This window comes from Jaculus jaculus, chromosome 23 (genome assembly GCF_020740685.1).
Source record: "Jaculus jaculus isolate mJacJac1 chromosome 23, mJacJac1.mat.Y.cur, whole genome shotgun sequence".
Taxonomy (NCBI): Eukaryota; Metazoa; Chordata; class Mammalia; order Rodentia; family Dipodidae; genus Jaculus; species Jaculus jaculus.
In genome coordinates, this window is record NC_059124.1 from 1,461,170 (window position 1) to 1,482,049 (window position 20,880).

The window sequence follows — 20,880 nt, forward strand, 5'->3', positions numbered from 1 at the left end:
AAGGCCTCCAGCCTCTGCCAACAAGCTCCAGACACATGTGCCACCTTGTGTACTTGGTTTACATGGGTGCTGGGAATTGAACTTGGGTTCTTTGGTTTTGAAGGCAAGTGCCTTAACCACTAAGCTATCTCTCCAGCCCAGCCCTTACCAACTTTACCATGACGAAAACCTTTGGTGCTTTGGACACCTGGTCCAATACCTTCAGCTAAGTTCATGTTTAACATAAAATCATATTGCTGTAAACAGTAGATTCTTTATTTTCTTTCCATCTGGTAAGGCAATATCATCATCGTGATTATATACATTTATGAATAACTAAATACTGTTCTGAGCATTTTATGGATATTAAGGGGTTATTCTTAAATGCTATCCCATGAGGTAAGTACTGCTATTTCCATCTTATAGACAAGAAGGTGGAAACGCTACAAAATCATGAAATTTACTATTAAGTGGCAGGGCAGGGATTTCTGATCTGATAGTGGGACCTGTTGTCAGGATCCCAGAAAAAGCTGGTTCCTGATTTTAGCTTATGGTTACAGGCATCAGAAAAGAATTGGAGAGGGTCTGGAGAGATTGCTCGGTGGTTAAGGTGCTTGCCTGCAAAGCCTAAGGGCCCAGGCTGGATTCCCCAGGATCTGCATAAAGCCAGGTGCACAGTGGCATGTGTACCCGGAGTTTGCAAGCAGCTGGAGGCCCTTGCATGCCCATTCTCTCATTGCTCTCTCTCAAATAAATAAAAATATATTTTATTCGAGGTAGGGTCTCACTAAAAATAAAAATATTCTGGGCTGGAGAGATGGCTTAGCGGTTAAGCGCTCGCCTGTGAAGCCTATGGACCCCGGTTCGAGGCTCGGTTCCCCAGGTCCCACATTAGCCAGATGCACAAGGGGGCGCACGCGTCTGGAGTTCATTTGCAGAGGCTGGAAGCCCTGGCGCGCCCATTCTCTCTCTCTCCCTCTATCTGTCTTTCTCTCTGTGTCTGTTGCTCTCAAATAAATAAATAAATAATGAACAAAAAAAAAAAAATATATTCTTAAAAGTTAAAAAAAAAAAAAGCTGGGTGTGGTGGTGCGCACCTTCAATCCTCGCACTCAGGAGGCAGAGGTAGGAGGATCAGTGAGAGTTTGAGGCTCCCCTGAGACTACATAGTGAATTCCAGGTCAGCCTAGGCTTAGAGTGAGACCCTATCTCAAAAATAAAAGAAATAAATAAAGTGAAATAAATAAATAAAATAAAATAAAGCATCTGAGACATTGAGGTTTATGCCAAAAATAAAAAATAAAAAATAAAAAAAACCCTTCTGCAGCCTTTGGCCTAACTGCAGACCAGAAGTAAATTCAAGACCCAACAGCACTCACCTTTGTATCATAACAACCTCCAGGGCTTGGGTTCTGTGAGTTCAGGTCCTCACGGCAGCAGATGGTACTGCAGGGGTCACCTTTACTGTAAGGGTCCGTCTTATAATCTAGGAGACAGTGATGGGAAAGGGGGGTGGGCATTGACGCTTCGAAGATACACTTCTCCGCTGTACGATTCTTGGAGGCGCATGTCCCCGCGGAGCTCTTTAGCCCAGCCCTGCTCCCAGACACACGCGTTTCTCTCAGTTTGTGCTAGATAAGTGTGGCCTGGGCTGTGCTGTGAGTCCCCTGCCCTGGGCTCAGCCTGCCTCACACTGGCCCTAGTGGAGAGTGGAAGGAAGAGAGAGAAGATCCATGTGCATCAACATTTTCCAACAAGAGAAATTCAGATGAGATTTGAGATCTTTCATCAAAAAGTAAAGCAAATTTCATAACTTCATTTTTCTTTACCGCTGAGTAGAACTCCATTGTATAAATGTGCCACATCTTCATTATCCACTCATCTGTTGAGGGACATCTAGGCTGGTTCCATTTCCCAGCTATTATAAATTGAGCAGCAATAAACATGGTTGAGCACATACTTCTAAGGAAATGAGATTTACAGAAAAATGGATGGACCTGGAAAGGATTATACTAAGTGAGGTAACCCAGGCCCAGAAAGCCAAGCGCCACATGTTCTCTCTCATATGTGGATCCTAGCTACAGATGATTAGGCTTCTGCGTGAGAATGAAAATACTTAGTAGCAGAGGCCAGTAAGTTAAAAAGGAGACATAAAGGGTAGAGAAAGGAAGGGAGGAGGATACTTAATAGGTTGATATTGTATATATGTAATTACAATGATTGTAATGGGGAGGTAATATGATGGAGAATGGAATTTCAAATGGGAAAGTGTGGGGGTGGGGAGGGAGGGAATTACCATGGGATATATTTTATAATCATGGAAAATGTTAATAAAAATAAAAATTAAAAAATAAAAATTAAAATTAAAAATTAAAAAAAAAAGAAATCCAAATTAGAGGACAATGACATTTTGTTCATTGGTTCATTTGGACTTTATTCTTGTGCATGGAGAGAGATAAGGATATATTTTCATCCTTTTCCATATAGATATTCAGTTTCCCCAGCCTTTGTTAAAAGTCTGTCTTTTCTCCAAATTTTTGCATTTTTTGCATTTTTGTTCAAAATCAGATGTCTGTAACTACTTGGATTTACATCTGGGTCTTCTATTCAGTTATATTAACCTATGTGTCTTTCTTTGTGCCAGTACCATGCTGGTTTTGTTACTATGGCTTTGTAATATAACTTAAAATCGGTTATGGTGATACTGCTGGCCTTCTTCTTCTTCTTCTTCTTCTTCTTCTTATTGCTCAAAATTGCTTTGGCTGGGGCTAAAGGAATGGCTAAGTAGTTAAGGTGTTTGACTGAAAAGCTGAAGGACACAGATTCAGTTATCCTGGACCAATTTAAGCCAGTTGCACAAGGTGGTGCATGTTTCTGGAGTTCTATACAGTGGCAAGAGTCCCTGGTCCTCCCATTCTCTCTCTCTCTCTGATTCTGTCAAATAAATAAATAAAAGTGTTTTGGATAAAAAAAAAAAAAAAAAAAGTAAAGCAAACCCAGCATGGTGGCATATGCCTTTAATCCCAGCACTCAGGAGGCAGAGGTAGGAGGACCCCCATGAGTTCAAGTCCACCCAGAGACTACCGAGTGAATTCCAGGTCAACCTGGGCTAGAGTGAGAGCCTACCTCGATAAACCAAAAATACAAAGTAAAGCATTTATGACCATTTTTGGATTTTTAGCTGACCCCACATGAGTTATCTTTTCTAAGTGCTTTACATGTAATTGTTTTATTTTAGTTAAAAAAAAAAAACACAAACAAACCTGTAGAGCCAACCATGTGGCACACACCTATGATCCCAGGACTGTATTTGGGGGGCAGAAGCAGGAGAATCAAGAGTTCAGGCCATCGTCTGCCACATGAGTCAGAAGCCAGCCTGGGTTACATGAGACCCTGGCTCAAAACCCAAATAAAACCTGTAGGAGCTTCTCTGATTTTATAGAGGTAAATGCCCATTGATTGACCATAAAATCTGTGAAGTACTAACTGAACACTGAATACTTAATTCAAATGACTTCTTACAATTCCTTCTAGTACAGAGGATAAACATAGCTGCTTTTATCCATGGGCAAGGGAAAGGAGTTTTGAAGAGTCTTGGGAAATGGGCTACGTACTGTTGTACCGCATGATATATTTCATGGAAGCCATATCAGTAACTTTTCCTTGGTCACGCCTGAAGATTTTGGCCCGTGGAGCTAGATCATAGGAATAGTCCAAACCCAGCCTTTGAACCAGCAGTGGGTAGCCGCTCCAATTGTAGATCTTTTCATGGAAAGGAACATTGTAGGACGGCCAGTATCCTGAGTTAGAGTGGAAGAGGAAGGATTGAACAGAGAGGAAACAACACAGGAAGCTATTTCATAATGGCACATTTTTATTTTTTTTAAATTTTTTTTTTTGCTCATTTTTATTTATTTATTTATTTGAGAGCGACAGACACAGAGAGGAAGACAGATAGAGGAAGAGAGAGAGAATGGGTGCGCCAGGACTTCCAGCCACTGCAAACGAACTCCAGACGCGTGCACCCCCTTGTGCATCTGGCTAACGTGGGACCTGGGGAACCGAGCCTTGAACCAGGGTCCTTAGGCTTCACAGGCAAGCGCTTAACCACTAAGCCATCTCTCCAGCCCTATAATGGCGCATTTTTAAATGTGCATGGTGTAATTACAAACCAAGTGACAGGAGATGGACCTTTGGCTATGGGCCCTGGGGTCACACTGGCTCTTCAAGGTCTCCAGTATTCGTATAACTCTAGGCTATTTTTAAAGGGAGCATCAGGAGCATTTGGTTTGCACCCCAAGTTGGTTTTGTTGTTGGTGGTGTTGTTTTCGAGGTAGGGTCTCACTCTAGCCCAGGCTGACCTGGAATTCACTATGGTGGCCTCGAATTCATAGTGATGCTCCTACCTCTGTCCCCTGAGTGCTGGGATTAAAGCACCCCAAGCTTTTAATGAAAATTTCAAGCCAGAAGTAACTTTATTTCTTTAAAAAGATGAATTATAAGGGCTGAAGAGATGGCTTAGTGGTTAAAGTGCTTGCCTGCACAGCCTAAAGAACTGGGTTTGATTCCCCAGTACCCATGTAAAACTAGATAAAGTGGCACATGCATCTGGAGTTCATTTGCAGTAGCTGGAGGCCCTGGCGCACCCATTCTGTCCCTCTCCTTCTCTTCCTCCCTCCTTCCTTGTAAATAAATAAATAAAATATTTTTCAAAAATGAACTATAAGGGGCTGGAAAGATGGCTTAGCAGTTAAGGCACTTGCCTATAAAGCCAAAGGATCTCAGTTTGACTCTCCAGGACCCACGTAAGCTAGATGCTCAAGGTGGCGCTTGTGTCTGGAGTTCATTTACAGTGGCTGGAGGCCCTGGTGTGCCCATTCTCTCTCTCTCTCTGCCTGTTTTTCTCTCTCAAATAAATAAATAAAATATATTAAAAAAAATATTTTTAGGGTTAGAGAGATGGCTCAGCAGTTAAGCGCTTGCCTGTTAAGCCTAAGGACCCCAGTTCCAGGCTCAATTTCCCACGACCCACGTTAGCCAGATGTATAAGGGGGCGCATGTGTCTGGAGTTCGTTTGCAGTGGCTGGAAGCCCTGGCGCACCCATTTTCTCTCTCTCTCTCTCTCTGCCTCTCTCTCTCTGTCACTCTCAAATAAATAAATAAAAATGAACAAAAAATTTTAAAAAATGAACTATAAGGCAAAGGGTTCTGGGAGCTCACTGAAGTCATTTTGGTTACTGAAATGTCAAAAGTTGGCTGTCAGTGTGGCCCTAAAATAGAAGGCAGCAGATGTTGGTCAGTAATGGAGGTGCAGTGTCGACGATCGTAACCTAGATCCTGGGTTCATGGATGAGTACCAGGTCGCAGACGGTTAATGCCCTTTCTTTCGACTTTTGTGTGAGGGCGGAAGGGAGGCCTGCGGTGGGAGGATGGAGGATGGCCTTTCATGTTCCAGCAGCTTTTAATTACTCGGACTACAGTTTAAAAGTCTCATCTTCACTGCTGGGCGTGGTGGCGCACACCTTTAATCCCAGCACTTGGGAGGCAGAGACAGGCGGATCACCGTGAGTTCAAGGCCACCCTGAGACCACATAGCGGATTCCAGGTCAGCCTGGGCTAGAGCGAGACCCTACCTCAAAAACCAAAAAAATAAAAATTAATAAATAAAATAGAGCTACCTGTGCTACTCTTGAACAGGCCCAGAGGAATCTTAAGTCATCACAGAGTGGATCTGCACATCCATGTTGATTGCAGTCCCATTCACAACAGCCAAGTCTAGGTACTGGCCTGTGTCCATCAACAGAGGAATAAAGCAAATGCTGTGTACATATAAAATGTGGTTTAGGGCTGGAGAGATGGCTTAGCAGTTAAGGCGCTAGACTGTGAAGCCTAAGGACCAGGTTCCATTCCCCAGAACCCTCATAAGCCAGATGCACAAGGTGGTGCATGTCTCTGGAGCTCCTTTGCAGTAGCTAGGGGCCCAGGCATGCTTCCCTCTCTCATAGCTGTTTTTAAATGGGGTTTATTTAGCCAAAGAATGACATTACATCATTTGCAGGAAAACAGATATACCTAGAGGTTTCTATAAAGCAAAACTAGCCAGACTTAGACAAATAGGTCTTCTCATCACACACACACACACACACACACACACACACACACACACACACACCTACTGTGGAAATAGAAGTGGGACTGTTTGGACAAAGGAGAGGGGCTAGCAGGAGGAGGAAAGAGGAAGAAGGGGAAGTGTATGGGGGTGAACATGGTCAACGTGCATGATACATGATAGACTTGAGTTGAGAGAGAGAAGAGAGGGGAACACTTGAACCGCTAAGCCATCCCTCTAGTCCCTGAAAATGTTTCCATGAAACCCATCACTATGTTCCCCCAAGTCTGGGTGTCTCCACCTCAGGAAATAACTTCCCTCTTCTGTGTCCTCCAGATCTCTGTATGTCTTTCTCCCTGCTGTGGTGTGGTGTCTCTACTGAGACAAAGCAAATGGCCACAGTTCAGTCTTGCTATTTGTGGGTCTCAGAGCCAGCGTCCAGGAGAGTGGAGGTGGCAAACACAGCATTGAAATTACAAGGTGAAAAGATTTGCTTCTAGGACACATCTCGGTCATACAGCCCTGAGAGTTAGTCTGTCTGGATTTGAAATCTAGTTCTGCCATTATTAGGTATGTGACTTCAGACAAATTATTTAATGTCTCTGTGCCTTAATTTCTTCATCTTTGTAATGTAAGTAGTCAAACCATATATGGCATCATATAAATAATGCTTATTGCATAAGGATCATTGTGGGGATTAAATGTGTTCAAACACATGAAATACACATGATAGTGCTAATCTTAATAAACAGGTTAAGATTAGTTGTTAGGGGCTGGAGAGATGGCTTAGCGGTTAAGCGCTTGCCTGTGAAGCCTAAGGACCCCGGTTCGAGGCTCGGTTCCCCAGGTCCCACGTTAGCCAGATGCACAAGGGGGCACACGCGTCTGGAGTTAGTTTGCAGAGGCTGGAAGCCCTGGCGCGTCCATTCTCTCTCTCTCCCTCTTTCTCTCTGTGTCTGTTGCTCTCAAATTAAAAAAAAAAAAAAAAGATTAGTTGTTAGAACACTTCACGTGAATAATAGAAATTTCTTTTTTTTAAAAAAGATTTTTATTTATTTATTTGCAATGAAAGAGAGAAAGAGAATGGGTGCACCAGGGCCTCCAGCTGCTGCAAATGAACTCCACATGAATGCACCACTTTGTGCATCTGGATTTACCTGGAGACTGGGGAATTGAACCTGGTTCCTTAGGCTCTGCAGGCAAGTACCTTCACTGCTAAGCCATCTCTCCAGCCCTATGAACTCTTTTTATACTTGAAATTTTTGTAAAGCTTCATGATTTGCAAAAGGATCGAAAATTGAGCAACTTATTTCCTCTTATAACAAGCTGGTGATGTTACAACTGTCACCTTTCTTTGTAAGGAAGAAATAAGATCAGAGAGGCCAGATAGCTAATCCACCATGTTAGTCAGACAGACCAAAGAAGAAAGTGCCACTCCTAGTAAGCATGTGTCCCTTAAGGCAGGCCATCTATTGTTTTGGGTGTTGAGAAGCCATCCTGGACAGCCTTAAAAATCAGACAGCTAGATTCTCAGTTTGAAATTTTCTTTTCTTTCTTCCTTACTTCCTTTTTTTTTTTTTTGGCTGCTTAGGTAGGGTCTCACTCTAGCCCAGCCTGACCTGGAATTCACTATGGAGTCTCAGGCTGGCCTCAAACTCACAGCCATCCTCCTGCCTTAGACTCCTCAGTGCTGGGATTAGAGCCACGTGTCTCCATACCCGGCTCAGTTTGAATTTCATGTCAAATAACTTCCTTCATAACTTGGCTGTTTAGGTATTTCCTCAATAAAAGATAATAGGTCTTCTTGGCAGGATATGACTGTCTGAAAAATCAAAATTCCCATCTTAAAAAATATGTTTGGGGCTAGGGAGATGGCTCAGTGGATAAAGACCTTGCTGCACAATTTGAGTACCCGAGGTCACATCCCTAGACCCCGCATAAAAATCCAGAGGAAAGGCCGAGGAGATGGCTTACTAGTTAAGGCCTGTGATGCCTCAGGACCTACGTTCAATTGCCCAGTACCCACGTTAGCCAGATGCACATGGTGGCACATGCGCCTGGAGTTCAACTGCAATGGCTAGAGGTCTGGTGCACCCATGCTTGACTTTCCAGGTCCTGTGGAAGCCAGACACGCAAAGTGACACAAGCATACAAGGTCATACATGCGCACAAGTTGGCACATGCGTGTTAAGTTTGTATTTCAGTGCTGGAGGCCCTGGGGTGCCAATTCTCTCTCTCATTAAAAAAAAAAAAAAAAAGTTACAGGTTGGGAATGGTGGTGCACACCTTTAATCCCAGCACTGGGGAGGCAGAGGTAGGAGGATCGCCGTGAGCTCGAGGCCTCCCTGAGACTCCATAGTGAATTCCAGGTCAGCCTGGGCTACAGTGAGACCCTACCTCAAAAAAAAAAAAAAATTAAAATTACAAAAAAAAAAAAATGTTTGAGGTTTACATGCTGTGATGCTGTATTGAGCCTGGTATTCTTACCCCATCTCACACTCACACAGCACACCTTCCCTCGATTCCCTCGTGCGCACACACGCTCCTCAGCCCGCAGCTGTGGCGGGAGAGAAGGTACCTTTCCGTAGAACATCAGTTTGCTCAGAATATTCCACATATGTAGGGATTTGCTCCACAACGTACAGAGTGCCTTTGTCCAGGCTGCGTCTCAGCTTCACCTTCTTCAAGTCCAGGACCATGTACTGGTTGTTGTAGGTGCCTAAGACGTTGGAGACACAGGCACAGCATGACTGGTTAACTGGACAACATCTCAACTGGTTAACAACTCTAAAGCCAGCCCGCCTTCCATCCCAGCGCTCGGGAGGCAGAGGTACGAGGATCGCCGTGAGTTCAAGGCCACCCTGAGACTACATAGTAAATTCCACGTCAGCCTGGGCTAGAGTGAGACCTTACCTCAGAAAACCAACGACAACAACAGAAACCTCTAAAGCTAAACATGCACGCATGCCTAAAAGCCATTCAGAGGAGCCACTTACCAGAATTGTACTTGGAAAAGATCTCCGCCCACTCTTTGCCTCCACTGGCCATCATATTGGCCACACGGACTCTCTGCCAGGCCAGGAGAGTCTGAGGAATCACAAGCTTCAGTAGGGTCTTATTATACACACTGTTTGTGGTCTGCAACAATATCAAACCACTGCTGAGAATGTAAAAGTCATCCAGAGATTCCAAAAACCCTACAGAAAAGACAAAGAAGCAAGTCATTGCATGCATGCATATCACACGGAATCTCTGCTGTCAGAACGGTATTTATTTTGTTTTTATTTATATGAGAAAGAGGAAGAGAGAGAAAAAAAATGGGTGCACCAGGGCTGCTAGCTATTGCAAATGAACTCCAGATGCATGCACCACCTTGTGCAGCTGGCTTTCGTGGGTCCTGGAGAATTGAACCTGGTTTCTTTGGCTTTGTAGGCAAGCACCTTAACAGCTAAGCCATCTCTCCAGCCAATAGATAGATAGACAGACAGACAGACAGACAAACAGATAGATAGATAGATAATGGTTTTTTGAGGTACGGTTTCACTCTAGCTCAGGCTGACCTGAAATTCACTCTGTAGTCTCAGGGTGGCCTCGAACACTTGGCAATCCTCATACCTCTGCCTCCTGGGTGCTGGGATTAAAGATGTACACCACCGCGCCCAGCTTCAGCCCCAGTTTTTTTTTTTAATTTTTATTAGCATTTTCCATGATTATAAAAAAAATATCCCACGGAAATTCACCAGTATTTTTTTTTGTAACTTTTTTTATGTATGTATGTGAGAGACAGAGAAATTGGTGCACCAGGGCCTCCAGCCACTGCAATCAAACTGCAGACATGTGCGCCACCTTGTGTACATGTGTGACCTTAGGCACTTATGTCACCTTTGTGCATCTGGCTTACACGGGACCTGGAGAGTTGAACATGGGTACTTCGGCTTCACAGGCAAGCGCCTTAACCACTAATCCATCTCTCCAGCCCAGAATGGTAATTTTTAAATTTTATTTATTTATAGAAGAGAAAGAGAGGGAGGGCGAGCTAATAGGCATGCTAGGGTCTTCAGCCACTGCAAAGGAACTTCAGATGCCTGCACCACCTTGTGCATCTGGCTTACATGGGTCCTGGGGAATTGAAACTGGGTCCTTAGACTTTGCAGGCAAGCTCCTTAACTGCTAAGCCCTTTTTTCCAGCCTGGAGTAGTGTTATGTACACCATGCATTTGGTGAAGTATCAATGATGACTTTCCTTTGTCCAGCCCATCCCAGCCTTAGCTCATCTTGGTGGTAGCTACCCAGCTGCTGTGTAAAGAGGTGCTGGTCAACCCCCACCCCTGGACTCTCTATCAAAAAGGTCTGACTTAACTATCAGAGATGACAAGCATACACTCAGCCAGGAATAGTGCAAGTTTCCAAAATAATGACCAGAAATGAATTTCTATTTTCCAGGAGAACATTTAGTTAGGGAGACTCTCAATAGGATCCATTACTGGATCATGAAGAAGATAGATCCCTTCTTTCTTCTCTACTTCTCTGTATTTCATGAGCTTTATTTTCATCTATATGCTTTTTGGAAATGGAAGACATCTATCTAAATGAAAGTGAACATGGCTCTTTTCAGGTGGTGGTGACCTCTGGGATGACTCAAAAGACACCATAGTGCTGAGAAGAAGTGACAGAGGAGTGCTCAGCACTGTAACATCTCTATGACATCTTCCAAGGCTCAGGGTCCATTGCAGAAGAGGTGGCAGAAAAATGTAAGAGCCAAAGAAAGGGTAGGACTCCTTACAATGCACTCTTCCAGACACAAAATGGCCTGCACATCCATGACCTCACAGTGCCTGACACTACCTACACAAGACCAGGATAATAGGAGGAAAAGCTCATGACATGAAAATAACAGAGACTGATTGAGGGTGGGGGATATGATGGAAAGTGGAGCTGTGAAGGGGAAAATGGGGGGGGATTATCATGGTTTATTGTCTATAATTATGGAAGTTTTTAAAAAGTATTTTTATTTATTTATTTATTTGAGAGCGACAGACAGAGAAAGAGGCAGAGAGAGAGAAAGAGAATGGGCACACCAGGGCCTCCAGCCACTGCAAATGAACACCAGATGTGTGCGCCCCCTTGTGCATCTGGCTAAAGTGGGTCCTGGGGAATTGAGCCTAGAACCAGGGTCCTTAGGATTCACAGGCAAGTGCTTAACCACTAAGCCATCTCTCCAGCCCAAATTATGGAAGTTTTTTAATAATAATAAAAAAAACTTTCAGGGCTGGAGAGATGGCTTAGTGGTTAAGGCGTTTGCCTGCAAAGCCAAAGGACCCAGGTTTGATTCCCCAGGACATGTGCAAACCAGATGCACAAGGTGGTGCATGCATCTGGAGTTCATTTGCAGTGGCTGGAGGCCCTGGTGTGCCTATTCTCTCTCTAATAAATAAATAAAACATGTTAAAAAAAACTTTCAGAAAAAAAGTGAACATTGGGCTGGAGAGATTGCTCAGTGGTTAAGGTGCTTACCTGCAATGCCTAATGACCTCAAGCTAAAAATATGGGATCATGGCCACGTGCAGCAGCACCCACCCACAATCCTAGCCCTTGGGAAGCGAAGACAGCAAGATCAGAAGTTCAAGGTCATTCTCAGCAACATAGTTTGAGACTAGCCTGAGCTACATGAAATTCTATCTTAAAAACAAACAAGAGGGCTGGAGACATGGCTTAGCAGTTAAGGTGCTTGCTTGCCAAACCAAAGGATTTAGGTTTGATTTCCTGGTGCCCACATAAAGCCAGATGCACAAGGTAACACATGCGTCTGGAGTTCATCTGCAGCAACCGGAGGCCCTGGTGTGCCCATTCTCTCTTTCTCTCTCTTTTTTTTTTTTTGCCTCTCTGTATAAAATAAATAAATAAAATATTGCCAGGTGTGGTGGTGCATGTCTTTAATCCTGGCACTTGGGAGGCAGAGGTAGGAGGATTGCCATGAGTTTGAGGCCACCCTGAGACTACATAGTGAATTCCAGGTCAGGCTGAGCTAGAGCCAGACCCTACCTCGAGAAACCAACCCCCTCCCCCCAAAAAATCCAACAAAGGCTTGGAGAGTGGGCTGGGAGATGGCAGGCCTACATTCCAGCTCTGTGCATGTCCCTAGCAGACTTGACAACCCCCCTCTGCCTTCGGTAACCTGGGACTATGTGATGTCATTCAGCTCGAGCTATCCAAGCTCAAGTTCCCATTTCTGAGCAGGAAAGTTACATGGAGTAGACAACTGGCTTGATGAGTTTCTCCACAGGCTGAGTTTGGGCTACACCGAGATTTGTGTGCCTGGATGAGGTCAAGTACTCCAGGTAGACAAGGCTTGCCGGCTCTTCTGAATGAAAATCCTCTCTGGGAAGACACAGTTTGGATATAGACGGAGTGCAGGGCCGTTTTCGGTGACTGCCCGTTCATTTCTTAGGCTAGAGTCCTTCTTCAGGGTTCGGACTGCACAAGGGCGCTGGGCATCCGTATGCAAGGCTTGCGGGGGGCAGTCCTTGGACTAGTGCGGTTCGTGGCACGACTGTTAGCCGACTCACTCCTTGCTGTAGCGGCCTCTGGACACTAGAGGGCAGACGGTCTTCAACACGCGCAGACGAATGACCAGGGCGAAGGCTTGGGGAATATGTGTTCACGTTAGAGCAAGGATCTTTAATAGAGACTGGAAGACGGCGGAAATACGGGCCGTATAGAGTTCTGGTACCAAAAAAGATGACTTGATTTGCAAAAACTAGCTGAGAAAGACAAGTATATATATATAAGCGGAAATGGACTTCTATTTTCCAGGTTTTTACAGGAGAGCTTTTAGTTAGGGAGACTCTCAATAGGATCCGTTTATATATGTTATATATATTATATATGTTTAAAGATAATATAGAAAAGGCGTAGGAACCAAATCTCTCTCTCTTCTTCTCTCTCTCTTAGTTTTTTGAAGTAGGGTCACATCTTGCCACAGCAGCTGGCCGCACAGAATGGGCTGAGCCCTGGCAGAGAGGAAGCTGGCCGAAACACCCTTTAAATGCCCTCAGAAATACACCTCCTCCAGCAAGGGTTCCACCTCCCGGACTGCCACTTAGCTGGGCACCAAGCCATCAAAACACACGAGTTAACGGGAGGCATCTGATTCTAACCAGCACAGCCTCTCTGCACCACCCTGGCCTTTCTGCTCCGCTCCTCCCACACTCAGTGCTGTGCAGGCTTCCCAGGCCCCTGGTTGGTCCTCGAAGCCAGTGTGACAATCAACCAGCATTTATTGGACACCAGCCGAATGCCACTCACACACTACTCTGGCCACGGATGGAATCAGAATTCAGCAGTAGGCTGCGCCAGGCCACGCCTCTCCCCTCCCAGAGGCGTCCTTCAGAGCCCTGTTCAAGGGTCACGGCTGCAAGGCAGCTGTCAGCTTGTTCCCTCCAGGAGGAAACTTGTGGGTTCCCTGTCCTCCCAGGACACGGTATTCCATGGCCCCCTCCTTTGACAGCTGCCACCTTCTAGCTCACAGAGGGCTTACTGGCTTCTCTACCTGCCACTTAGTCCCCTTTCCTTCCCTTTTCTCTTTCCCCTTTTGCCTTGCTTTGCCTTGCCTTCTTTCTTTAAGCCAAGCCCAATAGACTGGCCTTTTTTTTTAATGTGCCCATCCTCTCTATCTGCCTCTTTCTCTCTCTGTCACTCTCAAATAAATAAGTAAAAATAAACAAAAAAATTAAAAATAGTTATTTATTAAAGAGAGAGAGAATGGGCATGTTAGAGCCTCTAACCACTGCAAACGAACTCCAGATGCATGCACCACCATGTGCTGCTGGCTTACATGGTTCTGGGAGTTGAACCTCGGTCATTAGGCTTTGCAGGCAAGTGCCTTAACTGCTAAGCCATCTCTCCAGCCCAAGGAAGAGATTTTTGCCTCATTGGCTGCTGCTTGTTCAGTTCGGCCTCAAGAAAAGGTCTTGAAATCACTGTCAGAGTGAAGAAAAAGGAGACAATAGTGACCAGTGTTTATGAAGCATCTATTACACGTCAGATATCTTTCTCTAGAAGGGTGGAGGCTGTCATTTCACACACACACACACACACACACACACACACGAGCTTAGATGAACCATTCAAGCCACTTGAAGCATGTCAGGAATAAATCTACGACTGGCTGTCCACGAGCCTTTTCTATTTTGTACACGTGGTTGGCATGACGAGAACAGGTATGTAGTCACACAGACTGTGACAGGGCTCACGCCCACGTGTAACGAGACAAGCACCTTAGGAGCTGTTGAGAAAGGCAAGTCGTGGGAGTTGTGTGTTTAGACAGGGTGGAGCTGAGGGGGTCGCTGAGTGGCGGCCAGTCAGTCAAGAAATGTATGGGAGGGCTGGAGAGATGGCTTAGCGGTTAAGTGCTTGCCTGTGAAGCCTAAGGACCCCGGTTCGAGGCTCTGTTCCCCAGGACCCACGTTAGCCAGATGCACAAGGTGTCGCACGCTTCTGGAGTTCATTTGCAGAGGCTGGAAGCCCTGGCGCGCCCATTCTCTCTCTCTCCCTCTATCTGTCTTTCTCTCTGTGTCTGTTGCTCTCAAATAAATAAATAAATAATTAATTAAAAAAAAAGAAATGTATGGGAAATTCAGTGGGATTTCTAGAAGGATCTTTAAGGGATGAAGCTCTCTGAGCCAGGTGATGAATGATGACAGACTCGTGTGACCTGCAGTGGACATCGTACTCTGGGGCTGCGCCGAAGGAGAGGCGCTTGAAGAAAGGAACTAAGGCACTAGAGCTCGGGAGGCAGAGGCAGGAGGATTGCCATAAACTCGAGGCCACCCTGAGACGACAGAGAGTCTCAGGCCAGCCTGGGCTAGAGTGAGACCCTACCTGGAAAACAAACCAACAAACTGTTGGGCCTTGAGAGGCCCGGGCGTGAGGCCTGGTGGAACTGCCTGAGTCTAGCTAAAGCTTGGCGACCTGTCTCTGGCCAGCTAGGACTCAGCAAGACGCCTAATGGCTTCGGGCCTGCCACGTCCGCGCAGGAGTTGGAATGATCAGTTCAACAGTCACGGTTTACTATGGGCTCTTCCCTCTCCCCCGTCCTAGCATCTGTGGCTTTTGTACTTCTGAACGGGTCATATATCCTAGTGGACACACTGTGTGGCTTTTGACCTTTAGGCTTGTGCTTCTCTCTCTCCCTCTCTCTCCCCCCCCCCTCTCTTTTTCTGCTTGGGCCTGTGAAGGCAGGCCAGCTTTTTCTGCCATTATGAAAGTTTCCCTGGATCTGTAGGCTTCAATAAATATCCCTTCCTCCATAACTGTGCCTGGTCTGGGAGTTTATCTCAGCGAACCTGAAGCTGTCTGATACAGAACTTGGTACCAAGAAGCGGACTGAGATAAACCTGACCATGTGGATGTTGATCTTTTGGAACCTTTGTTTTGGAGGAATAGGCATGGACTTGGTGCTTGCAACTGAAGGTGTCTTCTGGAGTGGTATGCCAAGTTTTATGGACTATTCTAATGAGAGTCTAAAAATGCTAAGTGCAAACAGCATTAAACTTCGAGGCTTGGCTTATGAGCTTCTTAAGGGAAAGGGAAGGGCTGCAGAGGACTTTGTTGGAACTGGGCTACTGGCATACGGGCCGGCTGCGTCCTGCTGCTCAGGCCCAGAGAGTTCAACCAAGATTAAATTTATAATGGACTGATGTGCATATGTAGGAAAAATTTTCAGGCTAAACCTAAATGCCATGCCTAAAGTTAGAGATTTTTCAATTGTTTACAGACTCTTAAGGATACTCTAAAAGTTTTATATAGGGACATAGTCTTAATCGAAATTCATCTTACATTAGACATAGGTGATGCCTATGCTAGGTGGGTCACAAAGTCATAAGTACAGACATAATTGGAGGTTTAACCAGATTAAACATAGACAAGAGTCTATCACCTTGTGTTTTGCAAATGGGTAAATTTGCTATGTAAAAACAAACAACTTCAGATTAGGATAAGGAATGTCAGGATGCTTATCTCTCTGCTCTGTAATTTCATTTTGCTCTTGCTTTCCAACATATGCTACTTAAATTCATGGAAATCTGGACTCTAAAAAAACGGATAAAACCCCCTTTATCTCAGACCCCATACAAGTTTAAGCTATGTGTCCCCCAGACTCTGACTAGAGACAAAATGGCCAATTGTCTCTGACAAAGAAAAAGGAGTACAGCATATAACTGTGGTTCTCTTTAGTTCTTCTCTTTTAAATACCTAAAGTCACATCTGTTAGATAAAATTTATCACTAGGCAAAATGTTAAATAGGTCAACTGAGTCAAGGTATTTGACCAGGTTACAAACTCCTTACATATGATAAGCATCAGATTTACCTAATGTGTATATCAGGGAAAGGGCCCCTTCATTAAGACATTTAATTGGATTAAGTCTAATGTTTACCTGATGCCAAGGTTCTAATCAATGGAGAAACTGAGTCTTATAATAAGACCTCACTCATTAACAGGTCACTGATGCTAATTTGTTATGATTTAAGGGTTATAAAACTGGCTTTAAGACTCTCTCAGTAAAGTAAATTAGGTTCTTCTTTTCATCAAGGTTTTAACTATTCCTAAGATAAAGGCTCACATAGAAGTGGTTATTTTCCTAAGGTGAAGTACTCATACCTAAAGACATTGTAACTTTAAAAATAGCTCTGTCTTATTTATGCTAATTCTATTGAATGGTCATAACTAGGTTTAATCACTTAGGTTTAAGTGATTTAATTTCAATAATGATAACTTTCATCTTCCTGGGATATGCTGGTATAGCTTGCTTAAGATTTATCAAATTTGGGCTGGAGAGATGGCTTAGCGGTTAAGCGCTTGCCTGTGAAGCCTAAGGACCCCAGTTTGGGGCTCGGTTCCCCAGGACCCACGTTAGCCAGATGCACAAGGGGGTGCACGCGTCTGGAGTTCATTCGCAGTGGCTGGAGGCCCTGGCGCACCCATTCTCTCTCTCTCTCTCTCAGCCTTTCTCTCTGTGTCTGTCTCTCTCAAATAGATTTTAAAAAAAAAAGATTTATCAAATTTAAGTCATGGGTAAAACATAAAATTGTTTTATGTTAATAAAAGTTCCTGTGGTATATAAAATCAATAACTATCAAGCTTAAGCCAAAATCATGGGTTGTCAAATAATGTTTTTTCTTTTGAAAAGATTTATCAAGGGTTATATTAAAATTTAGCTAGCTGTTTTGATTTTTAAAACATTATTAAACTCTATGGTTCTATTTCCAATGTTCTCTGGGTAATTTGTACCAACACAGGTATCTAAACTAATCAGAGATGTTTTCAAACACAGGTATTAAAATTTTCTAGGTTAAATGAGTTAGTCTATAAATCAATTGGTACTGTTTTTAAGACTGGTGACAGGTTCTTCCTGTGTTTATAAATGTTAAATATTTAAAATGTGAGATATTTATAAGTGTTAGCTATTTAAAATATGAGATATGTCTACTTTCTATACCTCATATATAAGGCTTATACTACCATAGTACAACTAAAATTTTAAAGATAGGATAATCAGACTCTCAAGTCTCAATTACAAAAACAAAAGGGGGAATCCTTAACCCCACACGACCAACTAAAAAAGGCATTATTTACCCTAGATATTTTAAAGTTTTCTGAAGAAAATAAACATCCCTTTTTCAAAAACATTGGTCCTCATTATCTACCTCGTTACCTACAGTTCTATCTGGGTAAGATGGAGGGACCCATTGACTGGGGCCTGGAGCTGGCTTTGCCTCTGATCTGGCCCTCCCCGGCTGCTTGCAGTACAGTTGCCCATACGACCTTAAAAAATTGCTCAGCCACCTTCCCCATCCCCGTCCAGCTTTTCCCAATGTTTCCTCTGGAACTTGCATTTGGGCCCCACCTTTCCCTAATAATTCCAGTATAGATGTGGGATACATTCATCCTTCCTTCTGTACTTTTAACACAACTGAGCCCAGTGCTCAACGCTGCCCGCCTTCTGGAATGGTTTATGTTTGTGGAGGCGGGATGGCCTATGACTTTCTGCCCACCAATCAGATGGGCCTTTATGCCCCAGCCACCTTAATCCCAGATGTAGATATCATTTTTGGAAATGAGGCCCTCTCTATGCCCTCTTGGGATTATATTGGAGGGAGACCTATCTCCAACAACAGCTAGATTCCCTGGCTGAGGTAGTCCTACAAAACAGGAGGGGACTAGATCTACCAATGGCCCAAAAGGGAGGCATATCCTTGTTTTTACAGAAAAAATGCTGCTTTTACGCCAATAAATCAGGAATCATCCAGGACAAGATTAAGAGGCTCCAGGAAGACTTGGAGAGGAGGTGGCGGGACCTCCAGGACAGCCCACTGAGGACGGGCTTACATGGCTTCTCACCCTACCTCCTCCCTCTACTTAGGCCCCTCCTTCCCCTCCTCCTTATCCTCACTGTTGGGCCTTGTGTAATTATCAAAATTACACAATTCATTCACCAGCGGCTAGAGGCAATAAAACTCCATCAGGTTGAGATACATTACCACAGGCTGGCAACTCAGGAATTAAGTTCCTCAGATGACCCACTTCCACCTCCTCTGCCCTCCATGTGACCAATGACGGGTAAGATCTCAGACTGACTGAGGCAACCTAAGACAGGCCATGGAGTGGGTTCTCAGTGAGCTAAACACATGGTACCCAGTGACAGGAAAGATTCCCAGAGGGAGCAACCTAAGACAGGGGCCATGGTGACTAATGCTCTTACAAAAACAAAAGGGGGAGATGTTGGACCTTGCAAGGCCTGGATGTGAGGCCTGGTGGAACTTCTTGAGTCTAGCTAAAGTTTGGTGATCTTCCTTGGACTCAGCAAGACGCCTAATGACTTCTGGCCTGCTACTTCCACACAGGAGTTGGAATTATCATTTCAATAGTCACAGTTTACTATTGACCCTTATCTCTCCCCACCCATCCTAAAATCCCCGCCTTCGTTCCCAACATTATACAGGCAACCGCCTGTAACGTAACAATAAAGTGAGTTCCTGCTTTGACAAGACTCCTGACCCAATGTGGTTTTTCTTTGGTGACTAGGACAGGTTCTGAGTCGTCACCTTCTTCCTCAGCCCCTTGGGAGGAATCAGCGGGCCTGGCCCCTCCGCAGCCAGCAGCAAACCACAACCCCCTCTGGAATATACGTTACACTTGTGCTCTCTCATAGCTCTCTCTCTGCTTGCACATAAATAAAAATATTTTTAAAAGTTTTCGAAAAAACAAATTCCAGGAAACAAACAAACAAAAATCAATTAGTAAACACTAAAAGAAATAGAAACGCACAAGCCAAACATTAAAGTCACCAGAGGACTGTTGAGATGGTTCAGCCGTTAATGGTGCTGCTGGGAAAGCCTGACAGCTCCAGCTCAATTCCCCAGGGACCGTGTAAAGCCGGATGCACAAAACGGTGGGGGTGTCTATAGTTTGTTGGCAGTAGTTAAAAAAAGTCATTTCTTCCTGTGATCTGGCTTTCAAAAGATTTTTTTTGTTGTTCATTTTTTATTTATTAGAGAATGACAAAGAGAGAGAAAGAGGCAGATAGAGAGAGACAGAGAGAGAGAGAGAGAGAGAGAGAATAGGCATGCCAGGGCCTCCAGCCACTGCAAACGAGCTCCAGATGCGTGCACCCCCTTGTGCATTTGGCTAACGTGGGTCCTGGGGAACCGAGCCTCGAACTGGGGTCATTAGGCTTCATGGGCAAGCGCTTAACCACTAAGCCATCTCTCCAGCCTGATCTGGCTTTTTAAATTTTTTGGTTTTTCAAGGTAGGGTCTCACTCTAGTCCAGGCTGACCTGGAATTCACCATGTAGTCTCAGGGTGGCCTCGAACTCATGGTGATCCTCCTACCTCTGCCTCCCAAGTGCTGGGATTAAAGGCGTGCGCCACCACGCCCGGCCCTATCTCCATATTTTTAACCTACATCATAAGAGGATGTAAGTTGTGACAGTCGAAGATGGATGTTATGATCTCTAGAGCAAGCACAAGAATGCAGTAATGCAAACAAATGCTGGAAAACCAGCGAGCATTAAATACCTGTGGTGCGTTGTTGTTTGTGTGTAGTGTTGGAGTGTGTCGTGTGGTCTTCATGTGTGGGTACAGGTGGGCACACATGTGCACACGTGGAGGCGGAGGAGCGCTGTGGGTGTCCTCTGAATCACTCTCCTGCTTGCTTCCTGGAGACTGTGCTGCTCACTGAACCCAGAACTGCTGGGGTCTTTTTTTCCGTTTTAAAATTTTTATTTATTTATTTTTAGACAGAACAAGAGGCAAAGAGGAACAGAGAGAGAAAGGAGGAACAGGGAATTGGCACCAGGGCCTCAGCCACTGCCCTCGAACTCCAGATGTTTGCGCCACCTAGTGGGCATGTGCGACTTTGTGCTTGCCTCACCTTTGTGTGTCTGGCTTACGTGGGATCTGGAGAGTGGAATATGGGTCCTTAGGCTTTGCAGGCAAGTGCCTTAACCACTAAGCCATCTCTCCAGCCCAAGAGCTACTGTTTTTGGTCAGACCTGCTGACCCACCAGCCCCAGGGATTCTCCTGTCTCTGTGTCCTGCATAGCACTGAGGTTACAGGTGTGCCTGGCCACACCCAGCTGTCTACGTGGGCACTGGGGACCTGACTCATGGTGAATCAGGCCCTCGTGCTAATAAGGTAAGCACTCTTAACCCACGGAGCCATCTCCCAAACCCTAGGATTTTCTTTTTCCTTTTCCCTTTTTCCCCTTTGGAACAGTCTCAGTAGGTACTA

The 20,880-nt window shown here is 44.8% G+C and overlaps 1 protein-coding gene across 1 annotated transcript in view; it reads right to left on the minus strand.

Annotated features, from left to right (window-relative positions):
- Plbd1 (phospholipase B domain containing 1) overlaps nucleotides 1-20,880 on the minus strand; it is a 66,822-nt gene that overhangs the window by 2,317 nt on the left and 43,625 nt on the right. Inside the window, exons 7-10 of the mRNA XM_045139773.1 lie at nucleotides 9,085-9,285; nucleotides 8,667-8,807; nucleotides 3,594-3,779; nucleotides 1,359-1,465 (exon numbers count right to left, since the gene is read on the minus strand). Coding sequence (XP_044995708.1) covers nucleotides 1,359-1,465; nucleotides 3,594-3,779; nucleotides 8,667-8,807; nucleotides 9,085-9,285 — 635 coding nt within the window. The remainder of the gene's footprint in view (nucleotides 1-1,358; nucleotides 1,466-3,593; nucleotides 3,780-8,666; nucleotides 8,808-9,084; nucleotides 9,286-20,880) is intronic.